General features: G+C 33.0%; 1 protein-coding gene across 1 annotated transcript; it reads left to right on the top strand.

The window, feature by feature from the left end:
* The first annotated feature begins 3,877 nt into the window (after positions 1–3,877).
* RGS18 (regulator of G protein signaling 18) lies at positions 3,878–24,905 on the top strand. The gene is made up of 5 exons (XM_032872905.1): positions 3,878–4,217; positions 4,948–5,049; positions 6,103–6,164; positions 21,563–21,729; positions 23,206–24,905. Exons 1-5 carry the CDS (start codon positions 4,099–4,101, stop codon positions 23,461–23,463), a joined length of 708 nt encoding a protein of 235 aa, XP_032728796.1. The 5' UTR covers positions 3,878–4,098; the 3' UTR covers positions 23,464–24,905.
* The last annotated feature ends 1,821 nt before the right edge of the window (positions 24,906–26,726 follow it).

Genomic DNA, 26,726 nt, shown 5'->3' with positions numbered 1-26,726 from the left:
CTCAGCCTCATTTTAATGGGCCTCAATTTTTCCTAATGCAAAGAAAAAGAAGAGAATTCCAACTTTTTATACCAAAGTTATAAACTAATATTAGATTGGAAAATAAATTAGAGCATAACAATTTTAAAAGGGTGGTAGAAACTAATAATATTTATAAAGAATCTATTTATTGATAAATTAAGAAAACTGATTTAAAAATCTGTGAATAATTCTATGAGCAATAATAGCAATAATAGAATTCAATAAGATAACTGGACATATGCATCTCAGGTAAAAGATGGCAATGATCATGTTGCATTAGCTATCAAACATGTTACTTTCTGCCATAACAAACTAGAAAACTGAAAAAAAAATGTAATACAACTGTTTTTAGGCACTGAAAAATCTGTAATCCATTAACAGATGAGAGAGAGATGAAGTGAGCCATACAGCTTCAACCACTTTCTGAAAAAAAGACTTCAGTGCAGGGAAGAAGTATCAGTCTCATTTAGAGACTGAGAGGTTTACAGGGTACTCCTTAAATAGAGAAAAAAAGTACTCTTTTAAGTTGAGAAAATAGTGACAGCAAGAGGACTTTTTTTTTTTTTTTGCAAAGTTGTGAATTTGCAAGACAAAGTATTAGAGTTCAAGAAATTTGTGCAAGGTTACCTTTGAGTCTGGCTTAATACCAAGCAGCTCACATGCGGGATAAAACTCCATGAGTATTGGCAAAGAATACTTACCATAAGATATAAGTTAATAATTTTTGGAGATCACACAGGGCTGAGGACATTCAATTTCTTAATATTCAAATATAGGAAAGTTTTAATGAAGACCCTGGTAATTCATTATAAATTAGGAGTCATCATACTTTAATAAGTAAGGCTAGTCTATGTCCACGATACCAAAGTTTAAATAAAAGTCTTTAAAGACAAAGTTGATACTTAAATAACTGCTGGTCAGTTTCAACTCCATCATCATTAAATAAAGACTAACAAAATCCTGATATTTAAAATCATGAAATTCAAATGTCTGGCATCCAATAAAGTGTTATTAGACATCTGATGGATTGGGAAAATGTGTTATCATCAGGAAGAAAATCCTATATGAAAGCAGACCCAAGAACACAGAGATGAAATTTTCAGAAAAGAGCTTCAGTATAGGTATTTTCAATATGTTCAAGTAATACATAAAAAAGAAGATAAAAAAATTCACTGATCTTTTCTTGCCACAGTGCCTTGTTTTAAGCTTAAAACAAATAAGGCACTGAGACAAGAAAGGATCAGTGAATATTCTTGAAGACACTGCAATGAAAAGTGTCTGAGAAATAGAGAGAAAAGAGGCAAAAAATTGAATATTTCCTAAGTGACCAGTGAAGCAGTGTCAAGGGGTCAAACATATTTGTAATTTGAGTCTCTGAAGTTGAGATAAAGGGCAACAAAGTGGAGAGCTAATACCCAAAAGTTTCTAACTTTGACAAAACCTATAAACCCACAAATCCAAAAAACTCAATAAATCCCAAGTAGAATTAACACCTTTCATATATTAACCAAATCTTTAAAAATCAAAGATAAAGAAGAAATCCAAGAAGTGGTCACAGTCTTATGTTAAAATGGAAGTCTATTAAACAAATTACCAGTGACTTCTCAACAGGAGAAATGGCAGCCAGAAGACAACAATGCAACATCTTGAAAATTGCTGAAGATTAAAAAAAAAGCAACTGTCAATCTAGAATTCTATCCTGTGAAAATGTCCTTCAAACTGAAGAGAAAAAAAAAATTTAAAGAAATATTTTCAGAATATCAAGAGCTAAGCAAATGTGTTTTCATCAGACCTTAATTTCAGAAAATGTTAAAGGTCATAAAGCTAAAGGACAATGTTCCAGATGGACTTGTGCACTTCTGCACAAAGTGAAGAAAGCTGGAAATGTTAAATATGTAGGTAAATTTAAAAGACAATTTGTTCTCATTTCAAATATGTATTTAAGAGATAATTGTACCCGAAAGTGATTATTAGCTGGTCACCCTGCAGCATCCACCCGTTTTCTTCCTCTCCTGTTTCCACCTCTTTGCATACACAAAGAGTAAATACACACATCTTCTAATTCTTTTTTACACCTTTATACAGGTCTTTATTGCAGTTTCCTTGCGTCCATATTTTCACAATATCTCTTTCGATAGTTCTGTCAGCTTGCAGGTAGCACACCTTGCACACAATTTCAACCAATCTTATGAAAAGCATCACTAAGTTTCTGTCTCTCCTCTGGATATGGTACTTCAAATATAGTCTTTTTACAGTCAATTTTCAGCTAAGGTGAATTTAAAAATGTTCAAAGTGAAAGTTATAGAATCAGGAGTGAGTGTGTATAAATATATACTAAATATTCTTTAATTTCAATTCTGCAAATGTTTTGAGCTCCTAGGTGGTATCCGTGCAACTACTTTCTTGAAAAGTGTCTTGAAACTACTTTCTTGAAATCAATAACTTGAACAGGCTAAAAATAAAACAGATTTCTTTTACATTTGTTAACTTGTTTTTTAATATGTACAATTTTAGAGGAATTGAAGTATTCACTACTGGAGATCAAAGTTATCTTATAAAGACTAAATCACATGCTCTGGTTATCAAAGGCTCTAATAATTCCAGATCTTCTATTCCACTGACCTCCAGGACTTTGCAAGAATAAATCACTTAATATCTATCATTCTTGGTTTCCTTTTCTATAAAATGTGAATTATGGACTACATCAGTATTTCTTAGATATTAAAGTTGTCATGAAACAGTAAAAGAAGCAGAGGCTGAACCAAATTCAGGTTGCCATTTCTTTTTTAATAAGGACATAAAATAACAAAGATACAAACTGCTATCTCTAGTTACAATATTTCATCAAAAAAGAACATTGTAACAATAAAAAAGAAAGGCAAATTCAAGATAATGAATTCCTTCATATAAATATATATGTAGTTTAAGAAAAAAATTTACAGGGCTCTTGGGTGGCTCAGTCAGTTGAGCGTCTGACTCTCAATTTCAGCTCAGGTCTTAATCTCAGTGTCCTGGGATAGAGCCCCAGGGTGGGTCTGCATTTGAGCAGGGAGTCTGTTTGAGGATTCTCTCTCTCCTTCTCATTCTGATCCTATCCCCACTCACATGCACCTCTCTCTCTCCCTCTCAAATAAATAAATCCTAAAAAAAAAAGAAAAAAAAAGAAAAAATTACGTATTATCTTTTTTCCCCATTTTCACCATGGACTGATAAAAATTTCTTAAATGTCTAAAATCATTCCATGAACCTGTGCTTAAAAATTATTGAATGAAATGATTTCTACTGTCTCTTTCAACTATAAAACTCCATCTATATCCTTACTTTGATATAATATGTCAAGCAAATGTAACTTACATTCCATTCCATTGTGTCAATTAAATGTAATTTACTTAATTCATTGTAATTAAAATAAGTTTAAAAAATTTAGGAACAAGGGGAAATATCTCCTAGTGTTCAATGTAATACTTCACCACAACATATTTAAATACATACTATACACATTTAAGAACTTTTTAGGGGTGGGTGGATGGCTCAGCCAGTTAAGCGTCTGCCTTCAGCTCAGGTCAGGCTCCCAGGGTCCTGGGATAGAGCTCTGCATTAGGCTTCCTGCTCAGTGGAGAGCCTGCTTCACTCTCTCCTTCTGCTCTGCTCATGCTTGCTCTCTCTGTGTCTCTTTGTCAAATAAATAAATGAAATCTTTTAAAAAAGCTTTTTATAAGTTCCTGTGGGAAATGACAGTGTCATTTGGGTCTGCTAAAGCATCATTCTGGTTGCACAAACTAGAAAGAGAAGTTGCACTGTTGTAATACCCGTCTTTATCTTAGAGACCAAGAGTCATTTTGCAAATTTGTAGTATCATTTCCCTAAACAACTTAGGACCAAATTGTACTTCTGTTCCTCAGTTCTACTTTTTTGTGGAGAGAGAAACACAGCTCTTGACTCTATTTTTACTTTATTTTTTTAAGCACTGCTGACAGAGTTAAGATAACTTTTTATTATACCATGTATAACTATGAAATAGCATTAATAGGGGAAGGATGTAATAAATTAAACATCTCTTCATTTTAGAGAGAGAAGATGGAAACATCATTGGTTTTCTTTCCTCAATTAAATATGTGTGAATCAAAAGAAAAAGCTTTTTTCAAGTTAATACATGGTTCAGGAAAAGAAGAAACAAGCAAAGAAGCGAAAATCAGGTAAAAATCGTAATTTTTAAAATCAGTTTTATACTTTTAAAAACATGATTGATGTTGAATATTTGTTAGCACTTATTTTTAAAGTATGTGGTTGAAAATATATTGAATGTAGTGTTACAACTGGGAAAAAAAGTCTCTTTGTTTATTAGGAGTAAACATCTGTTAAATCTAAAGTGTTGGGTTTTGTTTTGTTTTGTTTTAAGATTTTATTTATTTATTTGATAGAAAGAGAGAGAGAGAGAGCATGACCAGGGAGAAGGGCAGAAGGAGGGGCAGAGGGAAAAGTAGATCCTCCCCAACCCCCCACCAAGCAGGGACCCTGATGTAAGGCTAGATCCTATGACATCCGGATCATGACCTGAGAAGACAGATGATTAACCAACTAAGCCATCCAGGCTCCCCTAAAATGTTTTTCTTTTTGAAAAAGTGCAACAATTTTAACCACACAGAACAACTAGTGACAATCTTAATTGAAATATAATCTCAAATACTTTACAATCACTGAGGGGAAAAAAGCAAAATATATTTCACATATGCTATCCTAATTCCTCTGCAAATTGAATGAAATTCACTAGGAAAACCACTGTGAGTGTGTGTGTGTGGGGCGGGGGGGGTGAATGTGGGCGAGAAGGGGTGTTCAGATGATTACCAATCCCAAATTTATTTGACAGTTAGAAGGAAAAATTTTGTCATCCAAATTGTCCTGAAGCTAACACTTTTTCATTTTCAGAGCTAAGGAAAAAAGAAATAGGTTAAGTCTTCTTGTGCAGAAACCTGAGTTTCATGAAGAAACCCACTCCAGTAGATCTGGGCAATTGGCCAAAGAAACAAGGTGAATAACTTTTAATTATTTGAGGGAAGATTTTGCTGATTCTATCATTAAAGGTTTAAGAAAGAGGAAATTAGGGATTTCCATTTTATTGGAAATTACACAGTAATATAAGGAAGGTTAGAGGTCTCATTTCAAAAAACTAGGAATATTCCATAAAATTAAAATACTTTAATGGCTTAAATTAAATAACCTTATAAAAATTTAAAGGTGCGCTTTTTAAAATTATATACCTGTCAATTTTAAATGATATATTTTACTCCTTATAAACTGATGAAATACTCATTAAGAGTTTTACAACGTAATATTGTCATAGAGGAGAGCTATTCATTTCCTCCCTTAGTAGTTTGAAAAAATGCCTCTAGGTATAAAAGCAAAAAGCATGAAAAGGGATGTTTTGTCATTTTTAGCCATTCAAACAGAAAATGAAGTGGTCTTATGTACTTATATACTTAAATACTAAAATACAAATTTTTCCAATAATGAAATGACAAATATATTCAACCTTTTAAATTGTAACTATAAAATATTTGTTGTATTGCAAGTTTTTAAACATATTTCTTATCCCTTTAGAACCTCAGTAGCCAAACTTCCTGTGTCTGTTTAAAAAAAAAAATTGTTGCATGTTGTGTTAAGAGCTTCAAGGAAATTGCAGTTAAAAAAAAAAGTTTGGCTAAAAGTTACTGTTAGTTTAGGTTCTTCTATTTGCTGAATTAAACTGGATATGCAGAGATGAATAAAGAAAAAAATAAAAAGATAATTGACCTGATTTCTTTTTCTTTGTTCTTAACCTGACACATGATTAATTTTAAATAAAATAATTTATACACTTAGGAGAAAATACTTAATATTATTTTAACATATTGTTTGATAGGCAAAATCAATAAAAAAGTTGACAAATGTTTTTGAAGTTTCCAATGTAAATACAACTTTCATTACATAGTAATAAAAGAAGAAACCCTATGACTGAAAAGAGCAGTGTTAAACAGTGTGTTAGAGCAGATCCGAAACAGACTTTCTGCATACTCCATTACAAACATTTTGTTTCTTGAACAGAGTCTCCCCTGAAGAAGCAGTGATATGGGGTGAATCATTTGACAAACTGCTTTCCCATAAAGGTTAGTGGTGTTTTTCCCCAAATGCTTTACATTTTAATGGATAATTATGCAAAGTGTGCACATAACCTTACAAAACAGGCTGTCATAAAAATGTAGTCTGATTAGTAATTTACAGCAATCTGAGTTTCTGATCAAGAGAAATAACTAAATAATAGAATAGTAAACAAATGGAAATTTTTTTAAATATTCTGATTTTACTAAAAATACTTATTGTGGTTGAAATATTACCTCTTTGTGTTGTGATTAATAGTTTCAAATTTTTTAATTTATTGATTGTTTTAATGAGATCCTTCATTTTAAAATACCTGATTACACATGTTAATTTTATTGATCTAAAATTTAAAGTAGTTCTTTCATTGGAAATTCAGGTAACCATCATGAAAATAGTTTTTTTTTTTCCAAATTTTGTAAATATTTCACTCTTCATATCAATCATCTATTTTTAAAGCAGAATTTTGTAGAAGAGCTGAGAATCAGGTGGGTATTTAAGATGGAGCTTTTTAGGTGAGGTGGAAGATGAGAGAACAAATATTGAGTCCTTATTTGACTGTTCAACACTGATAAGCCATGATTCAGGACAGGCTTCCTAGATTGTTTCTCTCTCTCTCTCTCCTTTTTTTTTTTTTTTTAATTAATTTGACAGTTTATTATAAGGAAGCAAATGTCTTTTCATCTCTGGAGGCTCAAACCCATTACATCACCGGATAAATATTAAGTGTTTAAATAATATAAACAAATTTATTTCTAGGAAAAGTTTAGCCCACTGTTCCTTTGAGATCTGAACTCTGATTCACCTGTGCTACATAATGATTGCATAGTCTTAGTTAATCTTCCTACTTTCTCTGACTTTCAGCTTCTTCAACTGTAAATGGAGATAAAAATGTCTTTGGTTCCAATAGGAATGGATTTCTCTCAGGATTAAGTGAGATGATGAATAAGAAACCAATAACTTACCCTACACAAGTGTAAATTATTACTTCTATTATGAAAAATAATAATTATCAGCAATAAATTTATTTTTTTGAAGATTTTATTTATTTGAAAGAGAGTTAGAGAGAGCACAAATAGGCTGAGCAGCAGGCAGAGGGAGAGGAAGAAACAGGCTCTTCACTGAGCAGGGAGCCTGATCCAGGACTCTATCTCAGGACCCTAAGATCAGGACCTGAGCCAAAGGCAACCCCTTAACCAACTGAGCCACCCAGGCACCCCTCAACAATAAATTTAATAATCTTTTCCTATTTTCCAGTTAATTCCCAACTGGGTGAAATCACTTACAAGGTAAAATTTCAATTAAAAGAAAGATATAAGCTGTATTTATTTATTGAACTTAATAAATTGGTACATAATAATTTCATCCTACTCTCATGACCCATACAGAGAGAAGAAAGATTCAGTGAGGGTAATTAGCCCTACAGAAAAATTTCCCCCGGCATTCTGTAATCATTCTGTATTACAAGTAGTCAAAACTGAATGGAAAAAATTAAATCTGCTTCCCTCTCTCTCTTCTCTGCTGGTGGAAATATTAAAGAACTGTAAAATACCAGCAATTTGAATCATGAGGGTTCAACATGATAATGAAAGTCAGCCCCACTGACCCACTTGGACATTATTATCATTGCTCTTGATCAAAGTGCTAATTAAATTATATTGAATTCACAAAAAAATTATGTTACTAGTATCCTTTTAATCAATCTCCTGAAAATCCAATTATTTTTAATTGCAAAGCTTACTGTAATTTTAAATTATAAAGCATAAAATAATCAGTTAAAAAAGTCTTTTGGTTGCAATGGTTAAATTCAGTTCATTTCTACTGTCTTGACTCCAGGCAAACAAAAAAAGGAAGGAAAGATCTTATACTCATTAATACACACACACACACACACACACACATACACACACACACACATATAGGCACTTCAAGAAAGACTTTATCAAATTTTACAAATTCCCTGTGGTTAAATGAGTAAGTTTCTTAAATTCTGTATGTCATGTCTATATAAAGGAAAAGGAAATTGTATTAAATTTAGCCAAATGGGAAATGCAGTGATAAATCGAACTAAATTAAAATCAAAATACAATAGAAATTTGATTATTATTTTGACAAAAATGGCTGATATTAAAAGCAATGTATGCTAACTATTAGCAACTTTAGAAATGGAACCACAGACTAGATGGTTCTTACTCTAGATTTTAGGGGATTTAATCAAAATTCACTAGCTGGACAAGGAGAGAGACCATCCAAGTGCAGAACCAACATAAGCATGGGGAATTAACCAGTGCAATTTATTTAGGGAATTAAAAATAAAGTAATTCTTTGTTGTGTAACAATTTGAAAAAGAAAGGGAGGCTTAGGGTGACAGGCAATAGACAGATGAGACTAAAACAGAAAGAGCATGGTTTTAGCTATATTCCACAGAAGTGACAGAATCCATGGAGTGTTTTGATAATCTGGCTATTTTATCCAAATTTCATCCTTCAAATGCAGTTTAGCTCTTTTAAAAATTAAAAAAAAAAGAAGATAAAATCCAAGAAAATCTAAACAAAGTATGGACTTTAGTTAATAAAAGCGTATCAGTATTTGTTTATCAGTTATAACACGTACTTTGCCAATATGAGATGTTGTTAATAGGAGGAACCTTGGTTGTGGGGTATAAGGAAACTGCACTGTCTTCATAACTTTTCCATAAATCTAAGTCTATTCTAAAATAAACTGTTCCTCTTGTTTCTATGCAGATGTTAGCATACATCCTTATTTATTGACAAATTTGTCTGAAATTGTGAAATGAATCATAAAAATTTATAATTTAATTACACATACAAAATCAATGATTTCTGAATGCTATATCAGATTATATATGATTCATAATCACCAATTTCAAATTTAGTTATCAGTCTTCTTATTAATTGACCTTATAAAAGTAAATGTTACCAATATAAAGTTAGCAAATCAACTCTAGTGGTATTATATGTATGTGTATATTGTGTGTTTGTATACATATATGTATATGGTTCCACATAAGATATCTTTGAAAGTAAAATAATTCTGCTCACTAATATATGTTTGAAAATAATTAGCTAAATAGTTTTAAAAATGCTATGTAACTTGCAATCTTTCGTGTAACCTTTTAAAAATTATTAAAAGAGATTATATGGATGTGTTTCAGGATTTCAACAGGCAGAAGAAAAAATAATTCCTGAGCTGAGAAAAAGGCAGGAAAATGGCTAGAGAAATAAGAGATTTTGATATAACTTGGAAAATAAACCAGTTCACTTTCACTGGGGCAGACTAGTGAACAAACACATTGGAAAGTCAAGTTGGGGACAAAGTTCAGAAAGTTTGTTAGAAAACTGATGGACAGAAAAGTAGAATTCTATACATGTAATATGGACTCCCTACAAGATTGTTACAAATATAAAAGCTAACCTCAAAGTAAGGGCTATTTTGGAAAAAAAAAACAGATGAACTTGGTGACTGATCGAATGTGTGTGTGTATTGTGAAGTGAGATGATGAAGAGATGAAGAAAAAGGATGAGCCAAAAATCTCTAGCCATATTAATAGGAAGATGACAGTGCCTTTTACAGATGAGAAAAAGAAGTGGGAGCACAAGATTTGTGAGAAGATAACAGGTCAGAGTTTGAACTTATTTAGTTGCTGGTAAACTTTATTGAAAGTTTTGCAGGGTTTTATAAGGACACACCTAGAATATTTAAGAGTACTTGATTATAAATAGAGATTTTCTAACCATCACATCTTCAATCAGTTAACTAAAGATGTGTGAAAGAGGATGTTATTTCCTGCAGGGAGTCTCGGTAAGAAAATATTCCAACTACTACATAACTGTGCATTTTCTGGTCATTGCAAATAAATCCAATTTTTTTACCTTTTCATTAATGAATATTTGCTTGGACTTTTTTGCAACCTGTATTGTGGTTCTACTAAACTTGAGTCTGAGAATAATTCATAATGATGAGGGAAGTAGGATATGTAAGTCAAGGCTCCCCCTTGCTTTAAAAATATAAACCGATTATACTGTGGAAAATACTTACTACTGACTTTGAATAAAGCCTGCAAGGAAATGAGTACTTCACTTTTGCAGAAGGAAATGAGTACTTCTCCTTACACGTTTTACCTTGTGGCTTTTCAGCTCGCTCTTCCCAATTTCAGTTACTGATTTTCTGCAAGATAAAGGATTCCAAAGTTCTGCAAAGTTAAATTTCTGAATCAGGCTGACCCATAACTAACACTCAATTTCTTAATCTGTCTCAGGATAAAAGTAAGTAAAATCCAGTCTAAATTATAAATGGATCACATAAATACATCATTATTGCAAAAGTAACCACAACATTCTGTGTCAGGTCAAGAGCTATGAAGCCAAATATTTAAGGGGGAAACATTCAACCTAGTAATACTGTACTTGGGTTGCCAACCTGAGAGTTTCTTGACTTTTTGTTTCATTTGATTTCTTGGCATCAGAAAAATTCTCCAACAGATGCCAGAGTTTCAATTTAGAAACATGCAATCACAAGCATTTCATATTTGTATGACACATTGAGCCAGCTTCTTCCAGTGTGAATTCTAATCCCAGGTTCCATCAAACACTTTTGGCAGCTGCATTCACCACTGCTGCCCTTCTAAAGGACTGTTGGGTAAGTGACTCCTTCTGTGTGCAAATGGTTCCGTTGTGACCTGACTTAACGTAGCTGCCCAAAGTAAGTAAGGGAAACAGGAAGTAACTAAGGTGCTGGGATAATCTTGCACAACATTGCATGTTACTTTTTTATAAAGTAATTTACTTAAACTTTTAAATAAATGAACTACTTTCTCCATTATTAACTCATTTCTTGAATCAGTATCTATTCTTCCTTATTATATTCATATTGTGCCAACAGAACCCATTCACTTCGATTTACCCATTATCAGCACTTTTAGCACATAGCACTTTTCCCACTGTTAGTTCTGTGACTTCATTCTGAACGTCTGTATGAAACTCAAGACTAATCATGTAACAAAGTTCTTATGCATATTCCAGAGCACAGTGGCTGGCACATAGTTGACACTTACATTTTGTGAATTAGTAAAGGGCCACATATGAAGAAGCATTTATTTTTTTGAAAGTTTCTATTTGGATTCCATGCAAATTGATTTTCCTCTGCTGCTCCAAACAGAATAAAAACCCCCCACAAATGTCCTTCATTAGTCCTTGGGTTATAAAGGTCTGTCTTGCCCACCCATTGACTTTCATATTCCTCAGCAGCAGGGAGTTTGTTTGATGGCAGCTTATAACTTTGAACAAAAAACATCTGGGTTCTAGCTTCTGCACTGTATTTTACCAGCTGTAAACTTAGGGGAACTTAACTCTTTTTTTATTTTATTTTATTTTATTTTGCTCTTTTCAGTGTGCAACTTAACTCTTTGTACCTCAACTTCTTCATCTGTAAAAATGGGTTGCTCCAGTAGGGCTGACATGAAAATTAAATGGAGTTGGGCCAATAAAAGGCATATAGCAATGTGTCAAGACCTTTGCAAACACCTGAAATGTCTATTATAATTAATATTACTGCATTTCAGTATATAATACAGTCCTCATGTTCATACTAGGTGTTTTATAAATAAAAGGTGAAGAAAGTTATTTTTAATATGTAACAATTTCAGTTGCCTGACATATGGATGATTCCTTTTAGATGTTTAGTGCAAAACACTTTATTATAATTGAGATCTATTAATAGGAAAAGTAATGGTCATATTCTCCCAAAATTATAACATTATTAACTCACTTTAGGAATAATTTGGCATTTAAAAACTGATCAACCATACTTATACATGACATATGAATAGCAAAAGTTGAAATCAGAAAAGTTTTTTCCTTCACTTGGGTCAATGTGACTTTATTTACAGTCCCAATAATGCTTATACTTAATTTCCTCTTTCCAAACTAGGTTTGATCTGGAACAGACTATTGTCTCATTGCAAGATTGCAGGCATTTTATTTTGACTCTGAAACATATACATATTTAGGTATTTGAGGAAAATCTTCTATGTATCAAAATACTTCAAAGAATCTTTACCCATTTATATTTCCCTTCTACATTTGGAGAAAAGCACACTACACAGCTTTAAGAAATAAAGCTTGAAAATCAAACACAAACTAAAAAATAAGAAAAGTTGTTAAATATCCTACATTGATCACTCTTGCTTATTCTCAGTGATTAGAGTTTGTAAACTCATTCAGGAACTGCTTAGCACTAAGACCTCTTTAAAAAGGTGGTGCTTAACAAGTTCTGACTTGCTTGACCATCTTAAAAGATAGCTTCTCAAATTCCTGTAGCCTGATCTTTGCTTGTCTTCCTAGTTTCTTCACAAACATTTAACTAGCACCTGGTGCTCAGGACTAATTTAGAGAGAAAAAAAAAAGGTCTCCCCATAGTCCAGTGAAAACACCAATGGAAGGAACAGTGGGATAGAGCTGCATGATTCTTTTGTCATGGTAGTGGTTGAAATCATCTCATATTCAATACTTTGGGAAGGGTCTATGGGTTGTCATGTCATTTTCTGTTCCTGTGTCTCTAACATATTTTTAAAAATTGCTTATTACATAGAAAAATGGTGCTTCATGACAAAGAGGACAAGTTCTATATATAGGAGAAATAAAAAATATATTGGTGAAATATAAAAATATATATGGGGAAATAAAAAACATAGTTTGAGGATTGTATTAGTTTCCCCTTGCTGCTATAACAAATTTCCCTAACTTTAGTGATTTAAAACAACACAAATATAGTACCTTAGAGTTCTGTAGGTCAGAAGTACAGTATAGGTCTTATCAGGGAAAAAAAAAAATCAAGGTGGGATTGTCTCTTCTGGAGGGTCTAGGGCAGAATCCCTTTCCAGGTTTTTAGTAGAATTCAGTTCTTTGCAGTTTTGGACCAAGGTCTCCATTATGTTGCTGGCTCTAAACTCATGACAATTCATACCCTCTAGAAGCCACCACATTTTTTGGCTCATGACCGTCTCCTTTCATCTTCAAGGTCAGTAACAGTCCTTCTTATGTTTCTTCCTGACCCACTCTTTTGCCTTCCTCTTCCACTTTTAAGGACTCATGTCCTCAGACTGGATTAGATTATCCACCTAGATAATGCAGGGTACTTTACCCATTTCATGGTCCCTAACTATACCCACATCTGCAAAGCTCCTTTTTCCTATGTAAGGTAACATGTTCGCAGGTTTTGGGAATTAGTGCATGGACATCTATGGAGGGCTGTTACTGTACCTACCACAGAAAACATTGCCTTCCTAAAAAAGATACACTTCTACAACTTTGTTTGTTTGTTAGAAAAGTGAGATCTGGGGAAGTTGAACTTATCTGAATCTCAGTTTCCTCATCTATGAAAATGAATATAAGGCATATTCCTAGCATCTGTTGTAAAGGTTAAATGCGATAGTGTATATAAGCAGCACTTAGCCCTCAGAACCTCTCTAAACATGTTATAAATGCAAAATCTCTCAATTTCTGTAATTCCATCATAGAGATTCATTCTTCTTGCCTCACTCTGTATGGAACATTTTATATTAGAAGCCATCACTGACCATAAAGAATCATTCTAAAGAGTAGTGAATATAAGAAATGAACATAAATGAAAATGAGTTGAGGAAAGAAAGCTATCACTTTATTTCACAATTCTTTTAACCATGTTAGAATGTTTGCTTCTCCTTTCATACATTGCTAAATTTAAGTCTTTAAGTCTTTTTGTTTAGAATTTTTGCATCTCCAATCATGATGGATATTGGTCTATAGTTTTCCTTTTCTCTCTTTCTTAATATTTATTTTATTTATTTCTGAGGAGGAAGGAGTATCAGGTTTTGGTATTAAAATGATGTGGAAAGTATTCATCCCTCCACTGTTTTCTGGAAGGAGTTGTATAAAATTAGAATACTTTTTCTTAAGTGTTTGATAAAATTCACTAAATCTGAACCCAAATTTTGCTAGGGGGAGGGGAGAATATTTTTATTATAAAGTTGGTTCATTAATTGGATTAAGGTCATGAGATTTTTCACTTCTTCAGTGTCACTTTGGGTAGTTTTTTTTTTTTTTAAACAATTTTCCCATTTTATTTAAGTTACATTTATTGGTGTAGAACTGTTCATAATATTTATTATCTTTGTGATATCTGTCAGATATGTGGTAATATTCCTGATTTGCTTTATACTATGAAACAACCTTGCTAGGGGTTCTATTTTACTAATATTTCCAAGGAACCAACTTTTTGCTTTTGCTAATTTTCTCTGTTTTTTCTTTTAATGTAGATTTCTCCTCTATTTTTATTATTTTTCCGTTCTACTTACCATGGCTTTAATTTGTTCTTATTTTCAAGCTTCTTAAGGTAGAAACTTATATCTTGTCTTTATACCCTTCTTTTTTTACTAATATAGATTTACATGCAATAAATTTCCCTCTAAATACTATTTAAGCTGAACTCCTCTAATTTTGATGTGCTGTACTTTCCTTATAATCCAACTATAAATATATCATAATTTCTCTTGTAATTCCTTATTTGACCTATGAATTTATATGTGTTTATTTCCAAATAGTTGGAGGCTTTTGTAGCTATGTTACCATTATTAATTTTATATTAAAATCCTTGTGGGCAAAGGACATACTCATAAAATATCATTCTTTTGACATTTAGATTTATTTTACATCCTACATACCATGTGTCTATCATGGATATTCTTCCTTATGCTCTTGAAAATGTGTTGGGCAGAGTGTTTTATAATTGTCAATTAGGTCAACTTGAAAAATAGTGATAATTTTTTTTATTTATTAATTTTTTAAAAAGATTTTATTTATTTATTTGACAGACAGAGATCACAAGTAGGCAGAGAGGCAGGCAGAGAGGCAGGCAGGAAGCAGACTCACTGCTGAGCAGGGAGCCCAATAGGGGGCTCGATCCCAGGACTCTGGAATCATGACCTGAACTGAGGGGAGAGGCTTTAACCCACTGAGTCACCTGGTGCCCCAATAATGATAAATTTGATATAACCTTATTAATATTCTGTCTACATGTTCTATAAGTTTATAAGTGAACAGAATTAAAATCTCCAACTGTAATTGTAAATATTTCTACTTCTTTCAGTTCTGCCAGTTTGCTTCATGTATTTCAGAGCTCTGCAACTAAGTCCATATATATTTTGGATTATTATTTAGTAGTAATAGTTGACCACTTTATAATTATGAAATGGAAATACTCTTTATTTTGAAGTCACTTTGTCAGGCCACATCAGATTGTTTTTACACAGATTTCTTATGCTAAGCACCTATATTGTGTATCATGTTCACTTTTTTATTTTGCCGTAGTATTTATTTTTAACATGTCTCTTGTAGCCAATATATAGTCTAGTTTTAATTTTTAATCTGTCTAATGATCTCTGGCCTTTAATTGGAGTATATAGTCTATTTAAATGTAATGTTATCATTGATATAGCTAACATCTTATTTTCTGATTGTCCCATAATTTTGCTGTTGTTACTCTTTACCTCTTTACTTTTCCTCAGATTAAATAATTTCTATTCAGTTCTCTTCTACTTGACTCACCCTTTCTTATGTAGTCTTTAATTTGTTGTCATGTCCATTTGATGAATTTTTTACCCTAGTTTATTCCAATTCTAGACTTTCCATTTGATTGTTTCTAGAGTTTCGGTTTCTCTGCTGAGTTTTTGCATCTATTCACTCAGTATGTCTTTTTTAACATTTATGTTCCTCAACAAGTCAATAATAGCTTTTTTACTGTCCTTGTATGCTATTTCAAATATTTTGGATACCTTGTTGTCAGTTTCTATTGACTCCTTTTGTTATTAATAATGGGTCACATTAGGCATTTCTTTCATGCCTAATAAATTTTTATTGTATGTGAGCATAAAAGAAGATAGAGGAGTCTAGACTATGTTGCCTTCCTTTAAAGAGTTTTGGATTATTTTTCTGGCAGCCCATTATATCCCCCACAGATCCTCTTTATTTTTTCTGGCCAATTTGATCCTTTGAAACCATCTCTTTGTGATTTGCCTCAATACTAGTATAAGACCTGTGGCTTTAGTGTAATGTTTGTAACAAAATCATGGTCCTTGTGGAGCCACAACTCCAAAGTTTGGTGGCAAATTAGACAAGAGTTTTCATCTCATGAATCTTAAAAAGTAGTGTGAGAAACACAAGTGAACAAGCAACTATAGCACAATGTTTTAAGTACCTGAAGCTTAAAGTGTGAAAAAGATAGTAGAAAGAGATGAAAGGCACTACTGGAACATATTAAAAAGTAAAGAAACATGATGAAGCCTGTATATAGAAATATACTATTGACTAGAATGCCAATAATAAACTATGAGGGTGTGGGAACAAGGGTCACTAGAGTAAGGGTCACTAATTAGAAGGTTGTCAAAATAATTTATTTAAGAAATAATTCCGCTCTAAATGAAATAAATTTTTAAAACCCACTTCTTTATGTTTTTCAATGGGTAAATAAATAGTAGTATGTCATTATCTTACTTGTGATATTTTATTAGAGTTAACCCTTAAACAACTGAGGTTTGAACTATATAGGTCTAATTACTCTTGGATTTTGTAAGTAAATACAGGACAATACTTTAAATGTAGTTACCGTTAGATTTTAACCTAACCTTTTCTCTTTCTTATGATTTTCTTATTAGTAGTTTCTTTCATCTGGCTTACTTTATTCTAAGAATACTGTATACCATACACATAATATGCGAAATATATGTTAATTGACTGGTTAATTGTGATACTTCTTGTCAATAGTAAACTATTAGCAGTTAAGTTTTTGAGGTGTCAAAAGTTATAAGTGGATTTTTGACTGCATGCAGTGGGGGGTTGGCACTTCTAACCCCTGTACTATTCAAAAATAACTGTATACTTTTGCAAAATGCTACATTGGTGGAACCTGGATAAAGAGTACATGGGATCTCTATTCTCTCCTACATATGAATTTATAATTTTCTCAAAATAAAGGTTTAATTTTTAAAAAAATGTGTATAAGCCAAAAGAAGTATCATATCATTAAAAGTTGAATGAGCACTAGTTTAAATTTAGTTTGTCTTAGGGATGAATTCTGATTCTGTCATATTCTAATTATGTAAACTTTACCTGACTGAGCCTTAAATAAATGATAGTCATCAAGACCATTAACATCATCATCATCAAAACCCACAAAGTATAATACTATGTGCCAGTCACCATTTTAAGCACTTTGCATGTTTTATTTTTTTTTTATTTTGATGGGTGTACAACTTTGTGAATATATTCAAAACTACTAAAATCTTTTTTTTTATTGTGCTATATTAGTCACCATACAGTACATTATTTTTTGATGTAGTGTTCTAGGATTCATTGTTTGCATACAGCACCCAGTGCTCCATGTAATCCGAGCACTCCTTAATACCTATCACCAGGCTAACCCATCCCCCGACGCCCCTCCCCCCTAAAACCTTCAGTTTGGGGTGCCTGGGTGGCTCAGTGGGTTAAAGCCTCTGCCTTCAGCTCGGGTTATGATCCCAGGGTTCTGGGATCGAGCCCCGCATCAGGCTCTCTGCTCAGTGGGGAGCCTGCTCCCTCCTCTCTCTCTCTGCCTGCCTCTCTGCCTACTCATGATCTTTGTCTGTCAAATAAATAAATAAAATCTTTAAAAAAAAAAACAAACTTCAGTTTGTTTCTTAAAGTCCACAGTCTCTCATGGTTCTTCTCCTCTTCCGATTTCTGCCCCTTCATTTTTCCCTTCTTTCTCCTAATGTCCTCCATGCTATTCCTTATGTTCGACAAGTAAGTGAAACCATATGATAGTTGACTTTCTTTAACTGACTTACTTCCCTTACCATAATCTCCCCATCCATGTTGATGCAAAAGTTGGGTATTCATCCTTTCTGATGGCTGAGTAATAGTCCATTGTATATATGGACCACATCTTCTTTATCCATTCGTCTATTGAAGGGCATCTCAGCTCTTTCCATGGTTTGACTATTGTGAACTTTGCTGCTATGAACATTGGGGTGCATATGGCCTTTCTTTTCACTACATCTGTATCTTTGGGGCAAATACTCAGGAGTGTAATTGCAGGGTCATAGGGTAGCTCTATTTTTAATTTTCTGTGGAACCTCCACACTGTTTTCCAAAGTGGTTGTACCAATTTGCATTCCCACCAGCAGTGTAAGAGGATTCCCCTTTCTCCACAACCTCTCCAGCATTTGTTGTTTCTTGCCTTGTCAATTATTGCCATTCTAACTGGTATAAGGTGGTATCTTAATGTGGTTTTGATTTGAATTTCCCTAATGGCTAATGATGATGAACACTTTTTCATGTATCTGTTAGCCATTTGTATGTCTTATCTGGAGAAGTGTCTGCTCCTGTCTTCTGCCCATTTTTTGACGTGATTATTTGCTTTTTGGGTGTTGAGTTTGAGAAATTTTTTATAGATCTTAGATATCAAGATATTAGTCACCATAGATATCAAGATATCTGTAGTGTCATTTTCAAATATCTTCTCTGATTCTGTGGGTTGTCTCTTTGTTTCATTGACTGTTTCCTTTGTGGAGCAGAAGATTTTATCTTGATGAAGTCCAATAAGTTCATTTTCTCTTTCATTTCCCTTGTCTTTGGAGACACATGTCTTGAAAGAAGTTGCTGTGGCCAATGTCTAAGTGGTTACTGCCTATGCTTTCCTCTAGGATTTTGATGGATTCCTGTCTCACATTGATGTCATTCATCCATTTAGAGTTTATCTTTGTGTATGGTGTACGGGAATGGTTGAGTTTCATTCTTCTGTAAAAAGCTATCCAATTTTACCAGAATCACTTATATTTTGCATGTTGTAATACTTTTAATTCTCCCCTCTCTTGCTTTCTTCTCTCATGGTTTGTTTGCTCTCTTTAATGATATACTTGGATTCCTTTGTCTTTATTTTTTGCATATCTATTTTTTGTTTTGATTTGTGGTTACCATTAAGTTTTCATCTAATATCTAATGTATATAACAGTCTATATTAAGTTGACGGCTGTTTACATTTGAATTCATACTTTACTCCTCTTCCCCACCCTCCATGTTTTAGGTATTTGGTATCATACTTTGTATCCATTTATTTTGTGAATCCCTTGACCAATTTTTATAGATATACTTAACTTTACTGTTTTTATGCTTTCTACTTTTCTTATTCCTACTTCTGGTCTTTCCTTTTAATTCAAAGATCTCCTTTTAACATTTTTTGTAGGAATGATTTAGTGGTCATGAATTCTTTTAATTTTTGTTTGTCTGGGAATCTCTTTTATCTCTCCTTTTCAGAATGATAACCTTGCTGCATGGAGTATTCTTGGTTGCAGGTTTTGTTTTGTTTGTTTTGTTTCTTTTAGCACTTTGAATATATCATGCCAGCCTGCAAAGTTTCTGCTGAAAAAGCAATTTATAGACTTACAGGGCTTCCCTGGTATGTAATTGTTTTCTTGTCTCTTGCTGCTTTTAAAATTCTCTCTTTATCTCTACATTTTGCCATTTTAATGACTGTGTGTCTTGGTATGGACCTCCTTGGTTGATTTTATTGGGGCCTCTCTGTGCCCCCTAGATCTGGGTTTCTGTTTCCTTCTTGGATTTGGGAATTTTTTGGTTATCATTTCTCAAATTAATTTTCTGCCCCCCTTTCTCTTTTTCTTCTGGGATTCATATAATGAAAAAGTTATTACACTTGATAGTGCTGAGTTCTCTAAGTCTATTTTTCTGTTTGGTACTGTTCTTTCATTTAAGACATATCCCCTGTCTCTTTATTTTGTCTAATGGTCTGTGCCTGTTTCTATGTTTTAGGAAAGTCCACTACATCTGCTCTTGAAAGTACTGGTCTTATGAAGAAGTCTTATGGTTTCCTGTAGTGCAAAGTTCTCTATTCCCGAGAACCTATCACTTCAGGGGTGTCTCCTATGTGTGTTATGTGTTCTACTATTGTGGCTGAGCCTGGGGTGTCTGGCATGAGGGTCTGTTTCTCTCCCCTCTCTGTGCCTGCAGTGTCCCTCCCTCCTGCAGACAGTCTTGTGGATCTGCATTTAGCTGTGGAGAGTCTGTTCTGCCAGGCCTTAGGTCATTCTCCGGGTTATTTACACTTATATGGATGCTATCTATTTGTATCTGTGGGAAAAGGTGAAGGTCTTCCTACTCCATCTTTCCCAGAAATCAATGTTTTTCATTGTCTAAACAGCCCAATCAGGTAGGTATCATCATTATGTTAATTTTAAAATAACATAAAAAACTGAGGCAAAGAAAGAAAAGTATTCCGCTCAGGACTACATAGTAACTTGCTAAACATGAATTTGAACACTGGCCATCTTCCACAAGACTTGATACCAATGTCTAATATTGATGGAGCTCAGAACACAAGTAAAAATGGAGACCCCATACTAAATATCTAAATGCTTAAGAGCAATAAGTCAAGCTAACAAACTGTTAAAAATACATATTTCATCTTATTATTTTTATAAATGTACTGTGTAACCATTAGGCTTAAATATAAAATTCTCAGACTTTTCACAGTTCTATTAGCAACATGCCTACCTTCCTTATCTTTCTACTCATGGTTCGATTCCATACTGTGAAAGTCCTCTTTGCATATTTGGGTAGACACCTCAACCTTCAAATTCAAGTCTTATCCTAAGGGTACACATACTTTTGAGTCTGAGTGCCTTTAGTCGATGAACTTAGGGAAGAGGACTGTATAAACCTGGTAACATAGAGCTTTTAGACAGGGAATTCCAGGGTCCTGAGTATAGAAGCATAGTCTAGAAGTGGGGGAGGGGGCATTGAGGGGAGAATGGGCTCCAGGTGGAATAGTTTCTTGGCTCCATAGAATAGCCCCCACATCCCTGAGGAAGGCACTGAGGAAAAGAGACCCAAAGCAAGGTCCAGAGTAGGGGTTTGTCCCTCTTCCTCAGGTCTATGTATAATAGGTCTATGTATGATAATCAGCCTCATTTCAACAGGATTAATACTTTACATAATTGTGAAGATTACAGCTAAATTATATGAGGTCTCTCACATATAGTGTGCAGATGTGTGTTTCTTTACTGCATTAGAGGGAAGACATAGCTATTCTGTTAATATTTGCAGTTATACTTTAATATCAAGTAGTATAATACAGAAGGAGAGGTGGGTGGAGAGATGTGTTGGTATTAAAATGGGGACTTGTGATGAACACTAGAAGTTGTATGTAAGTGATGAATCACTAAATTCTACACCAGAAACCAATATCACACTGCATGTTAACTAACTGGAATTTATACATACTTGGAGGGGGAAAATCACATAGTCCAATTCCTCAGCATTAATATTGTATAATTAAAATATATCACTTCTTTTCCTGGTAGATGGACTGAAGACTTTTACCACATTCCTTAAAACTGAATTCAGTGAGGAAAACATTGAATTTTGGATAGCCTGTGAAGATTTCAAGAAAAGTAAAGACCCTCAACAAATTATCGTTAAAGCAAAAGCAATATATGAGAAATTTATACAGAATGATGCTCCCCAAGAGGTACAGTAAAGATAATTGTAAAAATTTAAAACTGCTTGAAAAATTTTTGAGAGACTCTGTCTTTATCAAATTGGTATCCTCATATATTCTATCAGAAAGGTCAAGATTTTATTGAAGCAAATTCGGATATTTATATAAATTCCTACATACGAACAAAATGCATTGTAAGGCTTCGCCATGAAAGTTAAAGTATAACTGAAGTCATTCCTTGGGGTTATTTTTATTCTAGACCAAGAGTAAATACAATTACTTGCAGCCTTTAGATTCATTCACTTATCCGTATTAATCACCTAAGCATAAGCAATGTCTTATAAAAACAATTTTTATAAGTGAGGAAGGCAAGATAAATTAAAAAGTTTGTATAATGTACCATTTTAGCATGAGCTCACCTACCTATGTGAAGTTTTGATTGCCCCCAAATAATTATTCCTCTGTTTTAAGATAGGATAAAGAAAATTTCATAATTGATAGATGAGCAAAACCTAATTTGACAATGGTTCAAGTGAAAAAATAGTCGTGATTTTGGCTGCAAACACAGTGTGAGATAATTGTGTGATACAACTGCTGAAACTATAGCAATAAAATTATACAACTAGCAAATATTACCTGACTGCCCTCAAAAATAATTTAAATAGAGTTTCTATATTTTTATTATGTGTTCAATAAATAGTGTTTCTTTGCTGAAATGGTAGGACTGGTAGTATACCACTGTTAGGAGTTCTGTTTCACTATAAATTAATATGTCCATGAGGTAGCATTGTTTATGTGGATATCATTTCACATGGAATGATGATTATTTTTCTTGTATCAATAAGTCTCAATCTGTTCTGTGTTTCAGTGCATTATTCTGTTTTTCCCAAGGCCAATTTTATAAACATTTTTTTTTAAAAGCAGCTAGTTGTATAGTGTTACCCCTGAAGGAAAAGGAAGGAACCCTAAATGAAAACTTAACATCTATCAGAATCAGATATAGTGGTAGTGCTCTGATAAAAACCATTAAAGGATTTTTTATCTTTAAAAGATATCCATTTTTAGCTTACACTTGCCTGTAAGAAAGCATCATAATAAAATGAAAAGAGCACAGGGATAAAACAAAAGCCCTGCATGGAAATCCCATATACGCCCCCAAGTCACCCTTTGCCCTCATTCAAAATAATTTAATTTCTATGAAGTTTCATTTCCACGTTGAAAATGGGTTAATCTGGTTTTAATGATATTTACAATGTTTCATTATTCTAAATCAGCAGAGAGTGAGAAGGACCAGGAGCAAAGGAAGAGAAGAGCCAGATGAAATGTCACCCCAGAGTAAATCACTGGATCCTTAGACTTATAAAAAAAAAAAAAAAAAATCACGAAAGCAACCAAGTGCTTTATGCCCACTCCAACGTTGGATCAGTCCTGCAGTGTTTGTTTTTCAAAAGTGTTTACTTAAGTGAATTGACCATAATCATACTTTTTGTTATTATTATCATCCAGGTTAACCTTGATTTTCACACCAAAGAAGTCATTAGCAAGAGCATCACCCAACCTACCCTACACAGTTTTGATGCTGCGCAAAGCAGAGTGTATCAGCTTATGGAACAAGACAGTTACACACGTTTTCTGAAATCTGACATATATTTAGACTTGACAGAAGGAAGACCTCAGAGACCAACAAATCTTAGAAGACGATCACGCTCATTCACCTGTACGGAGTTCCAAGATGTAAAGTCAGATGTTGCCATTTGGTTATAAAGAAAATTAATTGTGTTCATTTTGGTGGCAAACCTGTAATCTGCTTTTAAGATATAGCATGTTTACTTCTAACAAATGAGTACATGTTTTAAAATAAAATGCATTGTGTCAAAGGATTTTAAAAATGGAAATCAAAACTTAACATTATAACAACACATACTATATCTGCCAATATATTCTGTAAAGCCTCCATTTGACTTAATTCCATTCATAATCAGAAAAACATACTACTTAATGGAAAGAAAGTAAAGAAGTAATAAGAATGTGTTATAAGACCGTAAATTTGAGTTAAAGTTAAGCTTTTGCAAAATTGTCTATACTTAGACCAAATATCTACTTTGGATATTTTTTCTACATGTAAAAAAAGTTAATGTTCAGATATCCATATATTCAGAACACATTTTCCATAATAACGAAGACTCTTTCACTCTCAGTCATAGAGGGTAGAAGTGATCTGGTTCTTATAATAGGAGAGGACAATCATTGTTCTTGGGTTACTAACCCTGGTTAAAGAATAAACAATGTATCACTTCTAGTTATAAGCCGGAAACAGGAACTTTGGGGAAGACACATTCACCTCTGTAGAACTTCCAGGTTAAACATGACCCACATTGATAACTGAAAATGGGATCCACATTTGGGTTCATACTTAAATGAACAGAGGCTTACCCAGTAAGTGGAGCACATTTCTAGTAGTCGTAGAAACCTGACCATATTATATATAGCTCCAAGGTTGGGACTAGGAGCATCTTCTCATCTGCTAGCAGAAATTGCTACTAAAGTAGTGGGCAATTAGTAGTTTGGATGAGGCCCAAAGGAGGTTTATCCCAGAAGTAGTTAGGTTTCTTTTTTGGACTTTTAGGACTGGGATAAGAATTAGAAATGAGAGGAGGTAAAGAAACAAGGAGTCCAAGACTCTGGAGACTCATGCATCTGCTACATTGTATCCTGTAAATAAAGTACTTCCCCATTGATTGTTTTTCTTCCAAGTCTCATTGAGTCATTTAATACTATATCATTCGAATAAGAGTATGTAATAAGTATATATGTCTCTGCTTTAGGGAAATATTTTATTTTAAATGTGTGTTGCATGTAAATGTGTGTATTTAAAGATGCCATACATTTGGCTGTAGCAAATGTTATTTTAGTTGAAATGTAAAATATAAAAACTGCAGATCACCCATAGTAATAAATATTTTTAACTTCTTCATTCATACAGTTAATGTTTGTTTGGTCACTAAGTGCTCTTGCTGATTGTTGATTATCCTTTCTGTCATCAAACTACACACAGACATATTTTCTTATTTTAGAATGATATTGGGATAGAAAGTATTAAAGTGTTTTGTCACTGATCTTAATGCTAATTCACTTCTTTATATTGTTATAAATATGAAAACAAGGTATCATGCATTTCAAAAACCAACTAAGAAAGTGATTTTTAATTTTTCTTTGGCTGCTTTGTATTTTCTTTTTCTGTAGAAGTGTCTTTTCAAAGAGTCTGATTGCTTCATGCACAGTTATGATTTGATATACAAGCTTTCTGATCTCACTGGAAAAATCATGGGCTGATTTTAATAGCACTGTTCTAGGACCACAAATAAATATTATGCAGCTTTTTCATTTGTAATAGTTTTCCAATATCTTGTTTAAAGAATTCAGTGGGACCCTTCAAAAACATAGAAGGAATTTTTGATGAACTTAATGTCTGACTTCAAAGAACTTGTATCCATGGAAGGAAAACATGGTCACAAACAGGAAACAAAATGAACAATTAAATAAGTGAAAAAGCCAAGTAAAAATGTTCAGACAATACTGAGCACTGGCTGAAGGCATTACAAAAATACAATGGAAGCTGGAGAACTTGAGAACCTCAATGCTTGGACTACCTAAACAGATGTGTGTGCGTCAGAAATTCATTTACTTTTGAGCATCTTTACCTTACACATTTTTTTAAATATAAAGGCTCAGCATTTCTGATTCTAATCCTCTATCCTCTATGGTCTCTACATTTTGGTCTCTAAGTAGACCACCTGATATTTTCCGAAGCACCTCTTGATTGACACCCAAGCAAGGAAAAGTATGGCAAATAAGTATGGTTAATGAAGGAAAACTTCAGACTAAAAATTAATATGAGATACTGATCTAATAGTAAAGTGTAATTTTGTAGAAACCTTAGACATAAGTGAAAGGAAAGAAACAACAGGTAATGCAGCTTACATTTTTTTTAACCAATATCTTTAAATGGATTGAAGATAATTTGGAGTATCTTGAAGCTCATAGACAAAAGTCAGTACCCATACTCTCATATTTTATACATGATAGAAGCTCAACAAATGACTATGGAATCAAATGGAAGCAAAAGGAAGCATTACGAGGAAAGCTCACATTTCAGGAAAGAGTAAAGGCATACTTTTATCTGAATGTAGCGTATATTTATTTGAATCTTGGCTCTGCCACTTATCAAGTGTAGTATGTTGGTAAGCTTCCTAATTATTTTGAATTTCAACTTCTCATTTATAATATTGAAGTAAAACATTTACAGTGATCCTAAGATGATTAAATTTAAAAATGTTTGTAAAGTGCCAAGTATATATTGACTTTAGTGTGTGAACAGAAATAATGGGAATATTCCTAGAATTTAAAGATCATATTTTAATTATATATTTTCCTAATTTTTATGTTAAAATCAAATAAGTGTCCTTTGAGAACAATGAGCTTTTCTTGGATAAATATGGGGATAACTCTTGCTCTTACCAAGTCTTTTATCATTTTACCCCACGTAGAAAAGTAAATAATGACATTTAGCCACATAAAAATATATTGGAAAATTATAAATTTAAATATTCTTTTAAAGACAAAGCTGAAAAAAAATCTTTTTAATTATGTGCAATGTTACCTGGAGAAAAAAAAAAAACAAAAACAAAAACAGGACAAAGCACATTCAAGATACATACTCCCCAAAATGCTCAGACTTAACCATAACATTAACTAAAATTTAAACACTTTAAGTTTATTTTCACTATGTGACACCAACTGTATTTAATTTCCTTGCTTTTTCATTATCATTGGTCTATAAAGGGGAAGCAAACACAAAAATACTTAACATTTTAACCACAAGTTTATTCATTTACATTACCTGAAGTAATGAAAGGTAATAGCATAGCCAACCCTTCTTCTGTAGCACGTTGTATGTATGAACAAATATTTATTGAACACTTTGTGTTTGATTGGTACTGTTAGCACTGGACATTCAGAGGTGAATT

Source organism: Lontra canadensis, unplaced genomic scaffold, assembly GCF_010015895.1.
Source record: "Lontra canadensis isolate GAN:19392208 unplaced genomic scaffold, GSC_riverotter_1.0 scaffold46, whole genome shotgun sequence".
NCBI classification, from domain to species: Eukaryota; Metazoa; Chordata; class Mammalia; order Carnivora; family Mustelidae; genus Lontra; species Lontra canadensis.
The sequence above is the reverse complement of the archived record's forward strand: the minus strand, read 5'-3'. Positions and strand labels throughout refer to the sequence as shown.

Excerpts from the sequence above, each read along its gene's own strand:
- RGS18 (XM_032872905.1), top strand. The coding sequence starts at position 4,099 with ATGGAAACATCATTGGTTTTCTTTCCTCAATTAAATATGTGTGAATCA. Across the intron at positions 4,218-4,947 it reads AGCAAAGAAGCGAAAATCAG|AGCTAAGGAAAAAAGAAATA; the intron begins GTAAAAATCGTA and ends TTTCATTTTCAG. Across the intron at positions 5,050-6,102 it reads CAATTGGCCAAAGAAACAAG|AGTCTCCCCTGAAGAAGCAG; the intron begins GTGAATAACTTT and ends TTTCTTGAACAG.